General features: G+C 34.7%; 3 protein-coding genes across 3 annotated transcripts in view; 1 reads left to right on the top strand and 2 right to left on the bottom strand.

The window, feature by feature from the left end:
- Positions 1–267: 267 nt before the first annotated feature.
- Positions 268–1,619, bottom strand: LOC140666914 (uncharacterized). The gene is made up of 4 exons (XM_072894463.1): positions 1,195–1,619; positions 828–1,016; positions 564–760; positions 268–483 (listed from the first exon to the last, which is right to left on the bottom strand). The coding sequence occupies exons 2-4, from the start codon at positions 949–951 to the stop codon at positions 268–270; spliced, it is 537 nt and encodes a 178-aa protein (XP_072750564.1). The 5' UTR covers positions 952–1,016; positions 1,195–1,619.
- Positions 1,535–3,219, top strand: LOC140667058 (uncharacterized). The gene is made up of 5 exons (XM_072894722.1): positions 1,535–1,655; positions 1,874–2,009; positions 2,191–2,365; positions 2,672–2,857; positions 3,131–3,219. The coding sequence occupies exons 1-3, from the start codon at positions 1,623–1,625 to the stop codon at positions 2,343–2,345; spliced, it is 324 nt and encodes a 107-aa protein (XP_072750823.1). The 5' UTR covers positions 1,535–1,622; the 3' UTR covers positions 2,346–2,365; positions 2,672–2,857; positions 3,131–3,219.
- Positions 3,220–9,935: 6,716 nt separating this feature from the next.
- Atg4a (Autophagy-related 4a) overlaps positions 9,936–17,922 on the bottom strand; it is a 278,503-nt gene continuing 270,516 nt past the window's right edge. Inside the window, exon 10 of the mRNA XM_072894305.1 lies at positions 9,936–10,087. Coding sequence (XP_072750406.1) covers positions 9,951–10,087 — 137 coding nt within the window. The 3' untranslated portion in view covers positions 9,936–9,950. The remainder of the gene's footprint in view (positions 10,088–17,922) is intronic.

Here is a 17,922-nt window from a genome sequence, read left to right as displayed (position 1 = left end):
AGGAAAAAATGTATAAGGTAAAAGGAAAATAAAGGTTGAAAAAAGTCTCTGTGGCGAAAGCTAGAGACTTTAATAAAACCTAGGGTTTTTTTTTATATATTAATATATTAAAAACTTTTTGGAACGTTTTTAAATTATCTTATAAAAGTTATATTAGCTCTTTTCTCTTCAATCAAATTTTTTATTGCTTTTTCTTTTTCTATAGACACCTTTAATAATTCTATTTTCAATTTTTCTTTTTCAAGTTGGACTTTTAATAAGTCATTTTCATGATTTTTTCCTTTTTATTTGTTTGTAATGTATTAATTCAGTTTTAGCTTTATTTATTGTGTCATCATTTTCGTCGAGTTTTATCTTTTTGGATTTCACATTTTGTGACAGTGTAGGTGAATCTTCAATCTGAAGCAGAGAACATTTTTGCGATTTTAATTTTTTAGGCTCCCAAGATTTCCAATCATTAATTTCTTTATTTTTAAGTAACTGCTAAAAATTGGAAATATAAAATTTAGAATATAATAAAATTTTACAAACATAATAAATAATGTTATTTGTTCATAACTTACTGAAAATATCTCTGCTGAATCATTTTCATCTTCTTGTGAGATATTATCATTTTCTAATATACTGCCAATAGTACTTCTGACATCTTCAATATGATCAGAATCAAATGGATTAGATAATCCATTTACTGTTGTTTCACCCATAATTTCTCGGGCTCGTTCGAACAAGTCATTTTTTTTTACATCCACTACACCTCCACCTACAAATGCAATAAAAATTTATCAAATTAAAATCTCAATGATAGTTATTTCAATAAATAAATTTACCTGTTCTATAACATTCACGTTTTTGTGTTGCGCAGTATTTCCTCGTATCTCTTTTTATATTATCCCAACAAAGACGTAAACTTTTTTTAGATCTGGTAATAGTACTATTCTTATTGTACTCCATTGATATATTGGTCCATACTTCAGTTTTTTGTAAAATAGTTATATTATCAGTTATTTTGTTTTCAACTATGTGACGATATAAAAAAATTATACTTAATAAATTATTCTTCTCAGAAATCGTAAAATTTTTATTTCATTGCATTTTGTCAATATTCTGCAATTATTTATTATATGTTTATTGAATAATTTTAATTTAATAAATTTTTCAAATTTATTTAAGAGTGTTAAGATAAATTTTTCTTACCATATGATTGAACTCTATCTTTTTCTGTTATCACAATACTACACGACAAAATACGTATCGGAAGATTAGGGTTAGAGCGATATCGCCAGAAGTACAATTGATCACATTGAATTATGTTCTCACGTTGGCAACTCTTTAATCAACGATTAAGCTAATCGAAGTTTGGGGCAAGTGGCTCTAAGGGTGACGTCCCATGGCGCGTATCATGATACACGCGTATTGCGCGTATCAAAACTGACCAATGACAGACGATTCGCCGTTTTTGATACGCCGACGATCCGCTGAATCTATTATTGTAGCGTAAATACGCGGAATACGCCGCATGTAAAGTAATCAGGTGTAATAGTGCCTAGTGCCATAATCGAAAAGAAGACACCGAATTTATTTTGAAAATAGTTTTCGTGTTTTCTTTTATAAAATTGATTATCATGAACAAAGAAAATACAAATCCTGTGACTCCTGTGAGTATCTATAGCATTTTGAAATATTATTTTTGTAATGTTTGTAATTGTTTATATTTACATTGTGCTTCATAATAATATTTTGAGGTTAGTTTAGAATTTGATGAATCATATTTTTGTTTAGTTTGCACTGATTATTTCGGCTTAATATAAATACAGATATATTTCATTATGAATTACAAATTATTGTGTTTATTGTCCTTTTTTTCTTCTTACAGCCAATAAAATGTGGATTTTGTGGTTGGCTGATCGATGGCCCACTGCCTCTTACCTTACCACAACATTCGTGTTTTCAATACTATGATAATGAGACACAACTTCTAAACATTGACGAGAATAATGTTGCATCTATTAGTAAGTATTTTAAGAACAATAATTATTTGTGATAGTCAATTCTGTAATAAATACACATTTCATACATATTTCACACTGGTTTAAAGTTTAACTATTTATTTTATTGGCAACTTAACACAAGTCAGTTGTAGTACACGTAATTATTTATGTATATATATTCATACATATTTCATATTTACAGTTGAAAGGGATGAATCGATAGACATCCAAGCAAGCAATAGTGGCGATTATAATGAAGCACTTATTAATGCTGTGTATGCTAGACCTGCATTATACGACCATCGTATACCGATAAAGGAAAGGACAGGCTTGAAAAAAAAAAACATTATGGAATGAAGTCGCGAATTTAATGGAAGGTACATTTTTACAAGTTATAATTTTTATTTCATTTATGGACATCTTTCAAATTTATGAAGATTTTTCAAATTTATGGAGATTTTAAGACAATTTTGTTCTGTTACAAAGTTTCTATAATAATTGAAGTTTTAATTGATCAATGATTGAAAAATTTTTAGAAATTTCGTTAAGTAGCTCAGTGTATGGACTAAAATCATACTGTGACCGTGTATCAAATTGAAAAAATGTTACACAGAGTTTTTTCCTTTTACAAATATTGCTTCCTTTTTGAAAACTAATTCCTTTCGTTTTTTTAAATAATGAAGGAAATGGAGATGTAGAATTTGTCCAAAAACGATGGAAGCAACTTCGCGACAGTTATGTCAAGGAAAAAAAAAGAAACCGTATACGTGCCGAGTGGATCTTCTGGTAGGAGGTGTAAAAAAGGACAAGATGACTTTTGCCTCCCACAACCAGATGAAATTCCTGGATGACGTAATAGGAAAGTCGTCGTAAGTATTTTTGTGAACAGCTTTTTCCAGACATCAAATACATCATCTGTTGGATGTCACTCTCTGTCTTAGCGAAGAATTCTTTCTCCTTTCCAATAAATGAAAAAGAATAGAAACTGATTGAAATTAAATTAACAAATTAAAATTAATTGAAAGGAATTGAATAAACATCAATTCGATTCAATTCTTTTTCGTTTATTAGCTTGGGTATCAGACCGAAAAAAGAGAAAATTTATTACAATTATAAATTGATTTTCTATATGTATATCACAGCATAGTCACTAGTTTGCCGGCAGACATCGATGAACCGACACCTAGTACTGCTCAAAGGGTTACGCTACCTTAAAGATCATCAGATTCTGCCTCGACATCTGTCGAGGTATCTAGCTGGGCCAATATATCTGATGCGGCAACTGATGATTCTCTCTCAGTCAAGATGCAATCATCAAAGAAAAGAAGTCAGTTTTCATTTTTTTCCAATATTCTTTGAGTGCAACTCCAATCTTTAATTTTTAAAAGAAGCATTGTTTTTATATTTCAGAAGTGAACGAATACGACGATAGTTCAAATATTGAAATAAAAAGAGCAATCTTATCAAGTATTGGAGAATCGAAGAATACACTTGACGGTTTTTTCCTCCAAATAGGAAATAGGTTACGGGCACTACCACTACGGGAGAGGACAAAATTTGAAATAAAAATATTGACCGACCTTTTTGATTGAAAATTCTTTATCTTATTCTTAATTCTTATTTTTTCTACTAAATATTTAAGTTATTGAACTTGTGCTTTTTATTTTATAATAAATATTTTATAAATGTTAAAATAATGTAACACGTGTGATTAAATTTCTTAGTTCTTATAATTTCAGTACATTTATCACACAACGGACAGCAACTAGGTACAATCAACAATATAATGCGCTCTCTCTCTCTCTCTCTCGCTCTCGCTCTCGCTCTCTCTCGCGTCTATCTTTTATAATCTTAAGTTTGAAATAAATGTAAAGAAATTATAAAATAAAGTTTTATATAAATAAATCAAATTATTGTCTTTTATTGCTGTAAGTGAATGCAAGACTTGCAATAATGGACATAAAATATCTAACGAAAATAAAAACGTTAATATAAAAACGTTAATATAATGAGACATTTGGTAGAAAATGCTCAACGAAGATGACTAGATGTATATGGGACTTATATTTTTGCACTTTTTAGTCAAAGTGAACACTGAACCGATTGTCAATCTTATTCCAATCCAAGAGTCATTTTTAGAACATCTATATTTTTTAAGGAGTCATTATAAAGTGATTATAAAGTATTGTTACGCCCTTGTAAAGGATGGGTCAGAGGAAGGGCGTAACAGGAGCTGTTCCAATGTCAAAAGTCTTATCGACGAATGACTCGGTCGAGCGAGCTCAATGCGAAGGTTAACAAAACAGGTAAACGACGGGTGTTGTTATTACTCTGTTTATGCGAACGCTCTCTCGGTGGTCTCTTTTAGGTAAGAGAATCGAATCTCTTTTACACGGGACGGGACCAAGTGTGATCTTATGCGGAGATGATTGAGGGAGTTAAATAAAATTATTTATCATTTAATTATTTTGGTTTACATTTATTCAATTACCGCTATACATTAAATCTTATTATTTTATAGTTTTAACATCGGCCTTAAATTTATTTGTATATGAGTATGTGTTTTGTGTGTGGGTCGCGGGTGTTACACTGGTACGGAGGTCATCAACCAGAAGGGAAAAGGAACGAGTGTGACTTTAGAGTTTATCCTGGTTGGATTTTAATACAATAATTTATTAGAACATAATAAAAATTTGAGAAAAGTGTGATGAGTGTTATATTACGATTTCGAAGTCGTCGAAAACGCTGTCTATTAGGTTGAGGAGAGCGGAAGAAGACATGGATGAAAGCTCTGATTCTAGAGAGGGAAATGGGAGGATATCGGGATCTGCAGGAGAGTATTCAAGAGAGGAGTCGGGTAGTTCTATCGTGTGGTTTGATGAGTGATCCGAAAGGATCACGGACGAGGAATCAAAAAAGGTTGGGGGAGACGACGGCGATGAGTCATCGGATATGTCGATGACTGAAGGTGAAAGGGATACGGAGGAATATGACGGGGAAGGAAAATCTATTTCAGGGTAATAGTGTGTTGAAGGAAAAAGCGTTTTCAACGGGGTAGAGCAGCGCGGGCACTGCGGGGAAGAAGGGAGAGAGTCGGAACTGTTATTATCGCACACGATTGTTTCGTCCGATCTACGGTCTCAGCTGGCTCGCGAGAAGCGGCGGGTCGGCGCGATTTTAGGCACTTATAAAAAAACAGTTTTGAATAAAAAGGAAAAGGAACGACGGCAAAACAAAAGAGAGAGAAGGAAAATAGACATACTACTTTGGCGGATTTATGCGTGGTTCGGCTGTTGGTCAGGTCGTGGTTCAGCTGTGGCTCTTGCTCGGCGGATGGTCGTCGTTGCGCACTGACTCTAATTGTTTTAGAGCTTATGCAGAGCTCTTAATGAAAAATTTTTTAGAATTAATGAACGACTGAACTAAGTCAAAGTATAATTGAGCGAGAAGTTAATGATGCCGAATGAATCTAATGCTGCACTACTGACTGGTTCAAAATTAGTGATGAGTAGTGCGCGAGTATTCCCTTTTTATAGTAAATCCTGAGGGCGTGTTAACAATTTTGGGCGGGAATACTTTTGAGATTTAGACGTGTGAAAAGCTGTCGTTTGGTGAGATCCTTCTCCTTCTTATTTTTGATTGTTGCTGATTGGTGCTTTGTACAGCCTCTTAGGAAATTTGGAGATTCTTCATTTGGTTATCTCCTGAGATTATGCAGCTGTGTTTGTCCATTTATTTATTTAGAGGATCTCGCTATCGATCCCTTCCGGTTGTTTCTTTGAACATCGATTTCAATGTTTAAAACATTTTTTCGTCGCGCGACCCTTTTTTGACTGATCAGGCGATTATTGCTTCATCTTTATAGGAGGTGAAGACGTGGAGCCGACAGTACGTAGCGGCATTATTTGTTTCTTTCTTAAGATTATGCAGCTGTGTTTGTCTATTTATTCATTTAGAGGATCTCGCTATCGGTCCTTTCCAGTCATTTCTTTGGACATCGTTTTCAATGTTTAAAACATTTTTCGTCGCGCGATCCTTTTATGATTGGTCGGGCGATTATTGCTTCATCTTTATAGGAGGTAAAGACGTGGAACCGACAATACGTAGCGGCATTATTTGTTTCTTAAGATTATGCAATTGTGTTTGTTCTGTTTCGTTGTTCTAGAGGATTTTACTATTGATCCCTTTTGGTATTTATTTAGTTATCGTGTTTAGTATGTCTAAACATTATTTGATAATAACGGTTCTTTTTTATTGCGCGACCCGTTTTTTTGTGTGACCGATCGGACGATTATTGTTTCATTTTCGTGGGAGGAAAAACGTGGAGCCGACAGGACGTAACAGTATCACGTTTTGTTTTAATCTTTTCTTAAGGAATTTTTTTATAAATGTAGACATATTTTGACGTAATTTTGCATATTAACGTAACAATAGATTTTATCCTAGTATTTTTTTGAGACGTTTATAAAACAAAAATAAAAACGAAATATATTTGTTTATGACTGTTGATTATTATTAATTTAATTTAATAATTTAATATTATACAACGTTACTTTTTTAATCATATCTTTCATATCTATCGTGAATATCTAAACATACAAATGACACATACTGTAATGAGATAATTAAAAATAAGAGAGAATTTTTTTCTCACTCTTCCTCAATTCACCATTAACCTATAGAATTTAGAAAATAGCACAATTTCTTTTGCAAAACTAAGAAAATATTCCCATTTTTTATTGATTGAGGCATTAAATGGTTATTGGCATGATTTGCGTCATGTCATGTGTGTTTTCATATTGTCGCGGCGATTATGCATGCTTCCTACCGCAATCCGGACACTCATAGCTGATAATTAAGAATAGCAATTATAATAAATTAGCAATTATAATAAATTAGCTGTACTAGAATATTTAATTAAAATTAGATCAAAGTAATTTTAATTCTAATTTTTTGCTCGCACCATGTCGTTATTTTGTCATAATCGTATTAAAATTAATTTTAATCATATGCACATCACAACTGTTTTAATCGATACTTTAATTATAATAATTATGTATTTTAGAATTCTATGTTTCTTATATTTAATACTGATTTTGAAAACACCTCACCTGGGCGGATTATGCACTTTATTAGCAGTCAGCAGCCAAATGCGATTGCTGAGCGAACAATTTTTCGTAAACGGAGCATTTATATATATTTTCGGATGCCTTCGTATTTCAAGAGATATGCTCGTTCAAGATATGTTTATTTTTATATGCTTTAGGACATTTTGTGCATTTATATGCCTGACCTCTTTGTGAGCCTGTAATATTAACAATGTAATTAATTTAACGCTAAATATAATTTTTGCTTTCTATTTTAAAAATTTATTAAAATATATGTAAATGTTGTATATATTAATAAAATGCATATACTTTTGAATTTTTTACATATCGATTTTTGGTAGGACAAAATTGTATAGGCATTATTTTAATTATTCAATTATATAAATTAATATCTTACAAAAGTTATGAATAGTACTTACAATATAGTACACCAGAGTTTCTGAATTTTATTTCAGCAGTTGTCGTAAAATTTAATTTTTCGAGGCAAAGCCACAAATTTGTTGCGGCATGTTAACATCTCTCTCTCTCTCTCTCTCTCTCGAATGAGAATGAGAATGAGAATGAGAAATGATAACGCGTAGGCTATTAATATTTTGACAATCAAAAATCATTATTCATTGCCTTCTCCCACTGAAATGAAACATTTCGAAGTTCAATGCCACTATTTATGGATCTGCCTGTACTAATTGGCAATGAGCTAAGTTCTTCACAAATAACGTTGCGATCTTCAGAAGTCAAACGTGCATATGTGCTTTTGGAAAGCAATTTTTCCTCATTAGTGATAATGAAGTTGTGAAGTGCCACTGTTGCTTTAACCATTTTTCTCACATTTGCAATATTTGCAATTATAAGTCTTCTATATATCCTCCATCTTGCTGCCAGAATTCCAAAAGAGCTCTCTACAACACGTCTGGCTCGACTGAGTCTGTAATTGAATACTTTCTTCCTGAGATCCAGCTTGCCACTTCGTGGATACGGTCGCATCATGTATGTTGTTAGTGGAAAAGCTTCGTCCGCTAACAAGATATAAAGCAGTGCTGGTCCATTAACTTCAACTGGCTTAGCATTTGGCAACTTCAATTGACCTTCTTCGAAACGTCTTCCCATATCACTATTTCGAAAAATTCCTCCATCACTCTGTCTGCCTTCCGCACCGATATCGACCACAGAAAATCGATATTTCGCGTCGCTAATTGCCAAGAGAATGATGCTGTGATATCCTTTATAATTAAAATGCGTCAAGCCGTTATTTGGCGGAGCCTGTAACTAGCAAAATTACATATGTATATAATTTTATTACTCGTACATTAATGATGAAAGGTACTCTACAATAAGTACAACCTTTGACTAACATTTTTTACGGCAAATTAGTCATATAATAAGTATGTAGTGTAATGATTCGCCTTTCCCGACGTCTCGGACAAGCTCGTCGGTTCCAGGATTCGGCAGAAGGACAGGCACGGCGGGTGATAGACTTCTTTTTTTCTCTGGTCGTACTAATCGAGTTTATTGTTATCGTACATTGCATTCGTGAATGCGGTATTTGCAGTTGCGGGGGAAATATGTACAAGGGGCGGTATATACAAGTTGGGCCGTCGGTGTTAGCTCTGACGACGCTGGCCCGATGGTGGCGTCCTGGAGTCGGACGGCTCGGCGATTCGGTCGGTGGCGTGCATCCTGGTGGTAGACGGCTCTCTCTCTCTCTCTCTCTCTCTCTCTCTCTCTCTCTCTCTCTCTCTCTCTCTCTCTCTCTCTCTCTCTGGTCGCCCGAAGACGGGCGGATCGGTGGGTGTCGTCCGGAAACGGACGGATGTCAACGTTATTCGCCTGGAGACGGACGGGTTACGTTGGCGTCCGGAAACGGACGGTTTCAATCTAGTGCACGGGGCCGGAGGCCGGGGACGCCCGGTCGGTTCAACGAGAACGCTCGTTGTCCGGAGGATGGTAGGACAAGGTGCCGGAGGCCGGGGACGCCCGGTCGGTTCACCGAGAACGCTCGTTGTCCGGAGGATGGTCAGACAAGGTGCTGGAGGCCGGGGACGCCCGGTCGGTTCAACGAGAACGCTCGTTGTCCGGAGGATGGTCGGACTAGGTGTCGGAGGCCGGGGACGCCCGGTCGGGTCAACGAGAACGCTCGTTGTTCGGAGGATCGTGGTAGAGGATAGTCGCTGGTGTCTGGAGCCTCGAGAGAACTCTCTCGAGGAAGGATCAGGACAGGACTAGGTGTCGGCTCTCTGGCCGAGCCGGCTTATATACCCGTTGGCCGGCCTCCCACTCTCGGTTCCGAGCAGAGTAGGGAGGCAGTCGAGTGGGGAAACCGGGAGCCCCAACGTTGTATCGTTTGGTGGCGTCAAAAGGCGCCGATTATTTTGCAGGGGCGGCTGTTCGGCCCCTGGTGACTTTGTCACAGTAGTATTAAAATTGTCTTTACCAAAATTCATAATAAAAAAAACATCTTTCAATGTACTAACCTGCATTCTAACATGTTTTCCATCGATGCATCCTATACAGTTCGGATAATTCCAAAATTGCTCAAACTCATCAGCAATTTCTTGTCAGCTGTCTGGATTGTCATGAAGAAAAACTGTCTCTTTCAAAGCATTCCATATTTCCTTGCAGGTCTCTGATATTATCTTTGACACAGTATAAGGCCAATTCGATAAGCATATGATGTCATGCTGTCTTCTGATGCCAGATATCGAAGCGTAATATACAAACGCGTTTCAGGAGGAATTGGATCTCGAACTACATATTGTTTAAGGGGTTATATACACTTGTAAGGCCCAAAAAACGCTGTTTTTTGTGAATTTTTTTGGAAAAGCATATGGATATATTTATTTCAACTTTTCACACATTAAAATACAATTATTGAAGAGTCTTCAGGAATTTTTATAAGTAAAAATATGTTTATAGCGAAATATAATAATATTCCGGACGCGCCTCGAAAAAAAGTTGATTTGCGGTGACCACTTTTCCTTGTTCCCAGGTTATCTGAAACAAATAGGCAAAATAATTTTGTTAGTATATACATAAATCTAGTCCTTGATCGAAGGATTATTGAAAAATTTGATTTTTGACAAAATGGCGGATGTTTAAAGTCAAAGTTTCGATTATTGGGAAAAAAATCGACTGTTTTTCGTCCATAAAACTGAAAATATTTAACATAAAAAAAATCCTTCGATCAAGGACCAGTTTTTTATGTTGTTAAGAAGCTCTGAAAATTTCATGAAGATCGGCACAATAGTTTCCGAGAAATCGTGGTCACCGATTTTGAAAACACAGTTTCGAGAAAAACGCGTTTAAAGTTTCAAAAGTAAGTTACATGCAGATAATTTTTTATTTTTTTAACTTACATAGAGTCATCGATTCCAGGTCCATATAAAAGATCTTCCGCTGTACTTGCCGCCTCTAAGATGTCGATTTGATGTTGCCTGCGAAGCATTCTTTCCTCCCGAGTGTTTTGATGCGCTATCTTTTCCGCGATATACACGCGCTTCTCGTCCTCGCCCTGCGCATATAAATGAGCGTATCGTCCAAGGGAGACTTCCATCGTATATAATATTGTAAGTAAGGCTTCTGCACCTTCATTGAAAGTGCAGGCAGCGACGTAGGCAGCAATTTCAACTATCGAAGAGCCACTTGGGATAATTTTAGGGCTGATCTTCCAAATAAGTTGATTGTAGCTTTCATTATTGTTTTGAATCCACGTGTTTATGCTATTTCACATTTAATATTTCCTCCACACTCTTTGCACTTTACAAATGTTGCAATTGCAGCAAAAACCGTTAGAAAGTTCAAAATTCTATACTCACATTTGCTATCTTCTGGCACGATTATTTCATTCTGAGTCTTCATTTTTTTCGCTAATGTGCTAAACGAACTCTCGTCCGTTTCGACCGTTTTTGGATTAAAAACATTTTTTCGTTTGCTTGGTCTTGATTTACGAACATTTTTAGTAATTCTCAAGTCTCTTGAGCCTTTCGTCTTAGAATTCATTTCGTTGTAGATGAATAAAACAGCAAAACAGGCACGACTTCACGGCTTTGAGTCTCGAACAGCACTGCCACTCAATCTTTGTTTTGTAAACTCTACCACGTCCTTTCAAGGACAAGGCTTGTTTTAACGTTCGTAAGTCCCTTTATAGTCTACTCACACAATACTCACAACTAAATAGCTTGGAAAAATGTATTAGATGGTATCTAAAAAAGTAAGGGGAGCCGCGCGGCAGCTGCTACCTGACTCGACCGCGTACGGTCCGACGAGCAGTTACAAAACGGCCTGTATCTCCGAGAATTTTGAGCGGCAAACTCTAAAACTTTCAGAAAATATTCTTAAGATTATATACTTTAAGAAAATAATATTTTTGAAAATCCATTTTTTTCAACTTTACTAAGTGTATATAACCCCTTAATGATGGAAGGGCCGACTAATTTCAATAATTTTTGAAATATGATAAGATCCATTCGAAAATAATTGACATATTTTCTTATGTCTTCAGTCTCCATTTCTTAACGAGATTGTCACTCGCTCCTTGTAATAATCGCCGTTGTGCAGTGAATATTGGTCGCACCCAAAATTGTCGCTTTTTTTTAGATTCTTTTTCGTTTTTCACAATTGTGAACAGCGCATACATTTGGAATATTTTGCGTCGCAATTCTTCTTTACAAAAAATATTGTAACTTTGAATTTATTTATCAAACAGAAAATAGCTAATAGAATATTAATTTTGGAATCCATTTCTTTTCCAAAAAAGAACAATCTTATTTCATCTGCTAGACCTATGAGACCTATAAATTAAAGAATACTTTATGAATATGGATCTTCTAAGTATAAACATAAATAATAAGAAATATATATTGGTAGATAATATAATATTTACCGCGTATTGAAATTAAATTGCAAAGTGTCAGCAAAAAGAATGAACCTTGAATATGGTTCGTTGATCAAATCGCCACCTGATATTTAACTGCTCGAGGCTCTGCAAACTTTGTCAGAATATATTGACGTCTGACTGAAGTAGAGCTTGACCAAATGCTTCTAAAATTGCCACTAATTTTTTATGCTCGACAGGTTTGTCTTTATCGGGACGCCCAAGTGTACGCAATACCGAAGTATTAAAAATATTGCCATTGATGCATAAGAATACTGAAAATTAATATTTTTATGAAGACTTCTAAAATAGAAATAAAAATATATATTATCTATGGAAAAGTTTCAATAAAACTAATGTTGTATCTCGATGAACATTTTCACTTTTTAGATGCGTGCGGTGTATAATATGCCGGAATTCGTTCCCAGTGTCCTATGGAGCGGATTATGCGGAAGCGCAACTAATAGATCACCAATCACGAGATTATTCTGATAGAACCCTTTCAAAGATTCCGTTGAAGCAGTCCTGCGATTAGCGATTCGCTAGTTGCGCTTCCGCGTAATCCGCTCCATGGGACACTGGAAATAGAACTCCGCGTATTGAAAACAGCGAAACATCTTTGATTGGTCACAGAGTTCGATACGCTCGATACGCGCGTATCACAATACGCGCCATGGGACGTCACCCTAAGTACACAAAGAAATAACCCATTTCCCCACCTGTTGTTGGTCGATTTAACTCTGACCATCCCCCTCCATAACAGGATCGGGAAAGGCCAATTAAACACATAAAAGAAGAAAAAGAAGCGGGCCTCTCCTAAAGTGGAGCAAATAGATATAAGGGCCGAAAAGGCTTACGGCCGCGCGACTTGTGCTCCGTTTCAAAGCGTTTACTTGATGTATAATTTCTCTGAATAAATTGTCAGTTTGTGATAAATGAAATCTTTATTCGTTATCCTTTTCCTGACCCCGAGTTCCCGAATCTTCGTGCGGACAAACTAATTATCTTACAGATCAATACACTGAGGCACTATTATTTGAATGAATTCCTCACAAGAAAAGGACATATTCCATTCGCCAGATGTAGCTGTGAGTATTGTAAGATTAATGAGTTATTTTGTACCGATACCGATATTCCGCTTAAGATAAATAATTGAATAAATAATAATAAAATGTTCAGATGATAAATGTTTGTCAGGATAGATAATAGAATAACTCGAGATTAAACGAATTTGATGTTGATTTTGGAGAAGATGCTCCAGGATGTCGATCCACTAAAATTTGGAAGTGTCCATGAATAAATTACACAGCAGTTTCTCACAACTATTAATAATAGATAGTTTTTATTTGAACCACTGTTCAGCACAGCACTTTTACAAAAAAACCTTCACAGCCTTCTCAACCAGCGTAATAGCCGTTACAATTGAATCGCACGATCTTTGCTTGGTTGATCTGTTCTTAATGTCTAATCGCGATCGCCGCTCAAAAGAGAGTGATCATCTCTTTCGATATCTCGAAGTCTTCTCTGCGCGCAAGATTCTGATACATTACGTTACGTCAGCGATATGTCAGTGCCACGCAGGCGTTATAACATGTCAGCTTTTCGCATAATATAGCAGGTGACGCAAAATCTTACAGCTCGGCCATGCTAATGGGTCATTCGTCCCTTAAATGACTTGTTTCAATTAATTAATAATATAAAAATGAATTAATTATACATGAAATTTTACATAGTTCAAATTGTTGTGCCCGTGCCGTGAGGATAGGGTCTTCTGGAATATTCGCCCAAAGAGTTAGAACTCAGGCAGCAAATGAACGCACTCCGTACTTGTAGTAAAAGAATATATTTCGGTCGTACTGTTACACTTGTTTTACACTACTATTAACTCGCGTGTTCGGTCGTCGTGATGACGAACCGTGTCAATAGGTAGATAACTTATTTACGCGCGGCTTTCTTACTAGCGACTTTCTTACGAGCGACCGCAATGAATCTCGCGATCGGTTTATATATCGCTTTAATTTCGAGGGCGGAAAGATGAGGTTTTCCGGGTCGGAGCGCGGGACGTACTCCGTGCTCGGGTGTCGTAATGCTTACTCAGCTTGACCGTGACTTGTTTTTTTTTTGGTCACGTCTTACTTTTCTTTCTTAATCTTTCTGTTTAATTCTTATTTAATTTTCTTTCTTATTATTAATCTTTCTTATTTAATTCTTTTTAATGCTTTGTTTGCTTAATTTTAGTATTTTTATTTCTTTATTTTATATATTTATTTTCTCTTTCCAGGTAAGTGTATCGGGTTACGACAAAATATACATTTTTCAAAAGAATTAAGGAGACAACAGTTTTTTTATGATAACGTTGTGAATAGGTTATACTATTATATTATTTCGGATTTAGGTGCAATATATGCATATGTATAATTGTTATATGTGCTTTACAGAATATAATGAGATACTTTACGCCGCTTCCAATTTCTCAGAAGAAGACTAGCGTTGTTCCAAGATCCCAAAAGAGACGTGTAATCTGACGAAGATAAATCAAAGTCATTCGCAAAACGTTCCAAGGTGTGTGCCTTATTATTTGTTTATATGTTATATGCATTAGTTTATTTGTCACAATTGTTTATATTTTCCTTTTATTATTTGCAATAACACAAAATTATATGATTAATCAGGTTGTATCAAAAGCATCGGCAAAGGTCATTTTTTGTCCGACTCGTCGGACGATGACATCCTTCTTCTAAAGGACAACTCTAGCTACAATAAAGATTTAGATGCAAATAGTAAGTATAGTAATAATAAGTCGAAGAAATTAAACTTTAACAACTTAAAAATCTCAAGACTTCTCTCTCTCTCTCTCTCTCTCTCTCTCCTACTCACTCTCCCTCTCTCCCCCTCTCTCCCTCTCTCCCCCTCTCTCCCTCTCTCTTCCTCTCTTTCCCTCCCCCTTTCCTCCCTCCCTCTCTCTCTCTCTCACACATTATCTTTCTCACGATTCGAAACTAGGTGACTCGACAATTTCAGGGAGTTCTATAATACGTTGTCAATGTCCAGTTTCCAGTTACTAAGGACCTAGTTAACTCTAGTTACAAAATGCTATTTCCGATTAAAACAACCAGTTGCGGTTGCCAAAGAAAAGTTAAAAGTTGAGTAACTTTTCTTTAACAATCGCAACTGCTTGTTTCAACCGGAAATAACATTTTATAATTAGAGTTGCCATTCTTAGCAACTGACAACTGGACATTGGCAACGCGTAGAACTCCCTTTAGACAATCAGTTGTCGAATCAATCAGAGGCATCAATGATGGCCATGGTACTAACCTGGTAGGTCAAGTAGATATTAATGTAAGTATGAAATTCTATACTTCTCTTTAAATTTAAATATAAAATAAATTTTTCAGTGAAAAAGAATTTCAAAAAAAGTTTAACCTTTTATAAAAAGTGCATTGACAAATGTAGAATTCTCTTTCTCTCTGTTGCTGACTGATGACTCTCGGGAAAAAACAAAATGTCCTTGGAATCAATCACACTATTATTTACAATATTTATGTATAATGTTATTTGACATTATATAGTAGTAATACTATAATTATATAGTAATAATATTTTATTTGGTCCTCTCAAGGTTACAAGAACAACAACATTATACATATCTCTTATTATATCCTTAACCTAAACTTAACTTAAGGGGTTAGGCCACTGTAGCACACGAAAAAAACAGCCTAACTTTGACAATTATTTACGAAAATAAGTAAAGCAAGAAAAAAAATTTAAGTTAAGCATTTTATTGTTCATCTTTTCAAGTATACAAAATGATTTTTTTTTTAATCGAAAATGTCGATGATAGGCGTCTAGTAGCACAGCCATTGCTTTTTGGAAGCGTCCCACTGGCGAAAGGGTTTCTCCCTTAGTTTTTGTCTTAGAACAAAAAACTACAAATTTTTAAGATCTAAACATGATTTTCCATAGAAGTACGTACGGAAATTTTTCTTTTCCGTTTTTGTGAAACTCGCGTACATATGAAAAAAAAGTTTCATTTTTAAGAAAAAATGTACGTGAAAATTGTTTATAACAAAAAAAATTTACAATGAAATTAAAAATCCGTACGTACTTCTGCGAAAAATCCTGTTTTAAAACTACAGTAAATAAATTTCAAGTGAATCGGTAAAGATTTGATCGAATTATTGTTTCGCCCGATTTAAAAAATACGGTTTCGAGAAAAACGCGTTTAAAGTTTTGATCAGTTTTTAATGATGGAAATTTTTTATTTACCTCTAGTCTGCGATGCCTGGACCATACAATTGACCTTTCAGATTAACATTCTCCTCTTCTTTTTCCTTTCTGGCCGATTTGAGTGATAGTCGAGCGTCTTTGCAGCTGGAGTCAGCGATCGCTCCGCAGCGAAGCTTGTATACGTCGCTCGTCAGCCTCCATGCAAAAATTATAGCAATTCAACCCGATTGTGATGCCCAACACTTCCATAATTCTCATAATACTTGATAAGCCATCATTGTACACACATAGCAATATTACTAGCCATATCAAGAACATGTTTGCCACTAGACACAGATTTCGGAGCCAAATTCTAGACAGTCACATTGAAACTTTCGTTATTATTCTGTGTATAGTCTCGCCTATACACCGATTTAGTAGGTCATCACTGCTTCTTCATAGATAGACTTGATTGCTTCAAAAACTACTTGAGAAAGAGGTGGCTTAGGGTTTTAGCAGAAAAGGGTTTAGTTGACTTATAGTCTTAAGACATGTTTTATGATTTAAGTCTGAAGTCTTAAAGTAACGCACAATACTGTCTTATGTTTTAATGTTTTAATGAAAATACGAAAGCGGCAAGGAATAAGGTATGTATAAAAACGCAATGTCTTATGTTTTAATGTTTTAATGAAATACGAAAGCGGCAAGGAATAAGGTATGTATAAAAACGCAATACAGTAAACTGAATATAATCATTTTACTGTACTATTAATAATTTTATAAATATTAATATGTATATGTCACTAAATAAATATGTAACAACAATTTCATCCTTTTAAAATATATGTATTTCAATAAATATTAGTATAGCCTAACTTCTTATTCAAAGAAAAATCTTACATAAAAAATATCCTATTGATAATTCTCTAATATGTAGAAAAAAAGTTCGATTATGTATACATTTTTTTAATTACTTTTTTAGTCAATTAAAATGGAAGATCATCAATATTATGGGTCTGATATTTACACAATGAATTGCTTGAAACAGAAGAAATTTTTTTGGAAGGAAAAGACGGTGATGGTATTTTGATTGAATTATATAGGGCACGTACATTTTTATATGATAAAAGATACAAGGATTTCAAAAACAAAATTGTTAAAGATAATGCTTTGGAATGAAATTTCCAAAATTATGGTAAATACGTTTTACTTTTTATTCTTATTGTTAAATATTTATATAATGCAAATAATGAATCTAAAAATCTAAAATTTTTGCAGATAATTTATATATATCAGATTATTGTCAAAAGAGATGCACATCTCTTAGAAGTCAATACAGTCGTGAGAAACGATTGTTAGAAACTCAATATAAAAGTGGTTCTTCTAGTCACAAGCCGTTCCCCTTTTACAATCAGTTATCGTTTCTTGACACTTATATCAAAAGACGAAGGTTTGTATATAATTATTGAAGATTTGAAAGTTCTTGCTAATAGTATAAATATACCCAGATAGCCAAGCGTGATTAATCATATTAAACAAACTAATGCATTGCATATATTGTTATACGTTTGCTGTACGTTTGCTAACATGAGAATAGATCCGCAATATTAAATACAGCAACATGAGTATTATATATTACGCAATTAGTTGACGAAATTTTGAGTGCAAATAATCAGCGAACTGAAACATTATGTTATAAGCAACATGACAACAACTAATGAGGTTATTTTTTCTATAACATCATGAT

The sequence above is a fragment of the Anoplolepis gracilipes genome, chromosome 6 (genome assembly GCF_047496725.1).
Source record: "Anoplolepis gracilipes chromosome 6, ASM4749672v1, whole genome shotgun sequence".
Lineage (NCBI taxonomy): Eukaryota > Metazoa > Arthropoda > Insecta > Hymenoptera > Formicidae > Anoplolepis > Anoplolepis gracilipes.
This window is presented reverse-complemented; position numbering and strand designations above follow the sequence as displayed.